This window comes from Mizuhopecten yessoensis, unplaced genomic scaffold, assembly GCF_002113885.1.
Source record: "Mizuhopecten yessoensis strain PY_sf001 unplaced genomic scaffold, ASM211388v2 scaffold11101, whole genome shotgun sequence".
NCBI classification, from domain to species: Eukaryota; Metazoa; Mollusca; class Bivalvia; order Pectinida; family Pectinidae; genus Mizuhopecten; species Mizuhopecten yessoensis.
Window position 1 is genome coordinate 633,788 of NW_018408880.1, and position 2,467 is coordinate 636,254.

At 35.1% G+C, this 2,467-nt stretch overlaps 1 protein-coding gene across 1 annotated transcript in view; it reads left to right on the forward strand.

Moving 5' to 3' along the window:
- Positions 1-2,203, forward strand: part of LOC110465790 — an 8,091-nt gene extending 5,888 nt beyond the window's left edge. The window contains exons 6-7 of the mRNA XM_021521883.1: positions 830-978; positions 1,832-2,203. Of these exons, the coding sequence (XP_021377558.1) occupies positions 830-978; positions 1,832-1,976 (294 nt within the window). The 3' untranslated portion in view covers positions 1,977-2,203. The remainder of the gene's footprint in view (positions 1-829; positions 979-1,831) is intronic.
- Positions 2,204-2,467: the final 264 nt, after the last annotated feature.

Consider the following 2,467-nt stretch of genomic DNA (forward strand, 5'->3'; position numbering starts at 1 on the left):
TTAGAATCGTGCATATTTAATGACAATTCAATATTTTATATCAATGACAAAGGATCATGTTCTGGAAGTTGCGCACACACTTGTACCTTCGATGGGCGGAAGTATGCAAGCTTGGCCGGTACTGGCGGAGCGGTGGGATGCATAGTCGACGATAACATTCTATGTGACTCCAACGACCCCTATCGTCACCAGGCCAACATGCTCGTGCACGAGTTTGCCCACACTGTTAAACTTTATGGTATACCATCTTCTATCAAATCACAGGTAAGAAAATGCTCAGGCGTACCGACATGTCATCAAATAGTTTACTTCATAAAACATTTGTTTTGTAAAAAAAAAAAAATATAAAAAAAAGGAATTCTGAAATTCTAATGTTTACCTATGAAGTGATTTCAGACAGACTTCTTGTCTTTAATTTTTATCCATGATTTATATATTATCACACTGTGTGTTCATGGTTTTTCGTGAGAATAATGTTCTCATCGCGAAAACGTGAACATTTACACTAATAAATGGTGTTGTTGTTCTCACAATATTTTTAGTAGCATCATATTGATTTGTTTGTAACGGACTGTTTTCTTACGCTCATCACTTTTTTGTGGATACTATTTCCGGTTCAGGACACCACCTGGCGCGATCAGACGGTTTTATTTTGAGAAAATATGTGCCAAAATGGGAAAATCCGTTCTAAAGTTCTTTTCAAGTCGCTCTCAACTACTTCTGGAGTTTACTCATACTAACAACCCATGATAATGAATGTATCCTGCTACAGGTAGGTGGTATAAGGTAGTATATAGATGATAAAGTTAAATATATGCTCCTGCTTTAGATCACGGCCGCCTACAACCACGCAAGATCTAACCGAATTTGGGACCTAAGTGTATACGCAATGTCGACGGAGGAAGAATATTGGGCGGAGTCCTCTCAGGTCTACTTTAACGTGGAGAAGCTCACCTACACAACCGGAGGAATGAACACGTAAGTATTTAATGTCGCCGAACAAAACACGTGCCTACGTGACGTCAGAAAATACTATAAAACGCTAAATGCGAAGTAGGAGTTGTATATTGCTTAAGATAAGGGATAGAAGGAAGTTGAATAATATTAAAGCTGCAGAGACACTTTTGTGAAACACTCGTTTAAAACCATTTAAAGAAAGAATTATTTTATAAAAATCACATGTTGCCATGCTTTTGACAGAATTGTGAGAGTTGAAAAGTCGAATGTTTGAAAAACAAGAAACTGCAGAGGTCGGAATTCTTATATTTCAAAACCTACATTTTACGAATGTTTCTATACAGGAATGATACAAGCAGAGAATCAAAGTGGGTGTCCAATTTATGTGCTTCAAAGCATATAAAAACTGATAGGGAAAGTTACTCCAAGACAAAAAAAGCATCTCCCATTTTGAAGGGGGGATATTCCAAGTAACAAAACAAAAAAAAACAAAAAAAAAAACTAAAAAACTTTGTCGCGATTATATTAAATGTAGTTTTACCCTTTATCCTTATTGCTCATTTTCATTATTACACCAATGAGTTAATACAAATACAAAAATATGATGTCAAGTTGTACTGCTTATTCGTTTGCTATTTGGATTTTTGCATTTTAGTTTAAAGTTTGTTGTATTCCTTTGTGAACGTTTAGTTGCAGTTTTGTTTGAACCTAAATGACCCAAAACCCAAGAGTACAATCAATAAAACAAAACCCACAAGTACAACAATAAAAACAAAACCCACAAGTGCAACAATAAAACAAAACCCGCAAGTACAAACAATGAAAAAAGATGTTCTAGGAAACAAATGAATTTTTATTTTTTTTCAATTTTCAGTTGTGGACACAGTGGCTTTTGTACCAATGAGCAGGACTCTCGTTATTACTTGTACACAAAGGACGTACAACTGTATAACGCGCTAACTACCGTGTACACAAACAATCACCCTGAGCGACACAGCAATCTCGCCACCTGCATGTAAATCAGCACCTAGTGCTCGTATTCGTGAAGCATTGAACTGTGTAAAAAACTTTTGTTTGCAGCCGGCGACAACCGTGTGACAAAATAAAATAAATGTAAATTGTATACAGTAAAATTTTTATTCGGCATCACGACTCTTTAAATCACCGGAACAAGAATCCATAATCACCAAAAAGTCTTGCCACTTCTGTAAAATAAACGTGTTTGGCTTTCCTATAATGCTTTCTTTCCACTCAATATTAAACAAATTTTTAAGTATTGATCGTACTACCTTTATATCTGTGTATTTGTTAGCTAATATTTTTAAAGAAGAACCTCTTTCAATTGTATATTTTAATTTCGATTTTATACCACCAAACAATAGGAAATTGAACAAAGAAATTTAGGTTTTATTTGGTTAAGTGTCTGATTAACAGCTAAGGTCATTATAAATGTAGGTACTCACATAAATAAACCTATTTTTCCCTTGGAAAAATGTCTCCCTTGGCACCC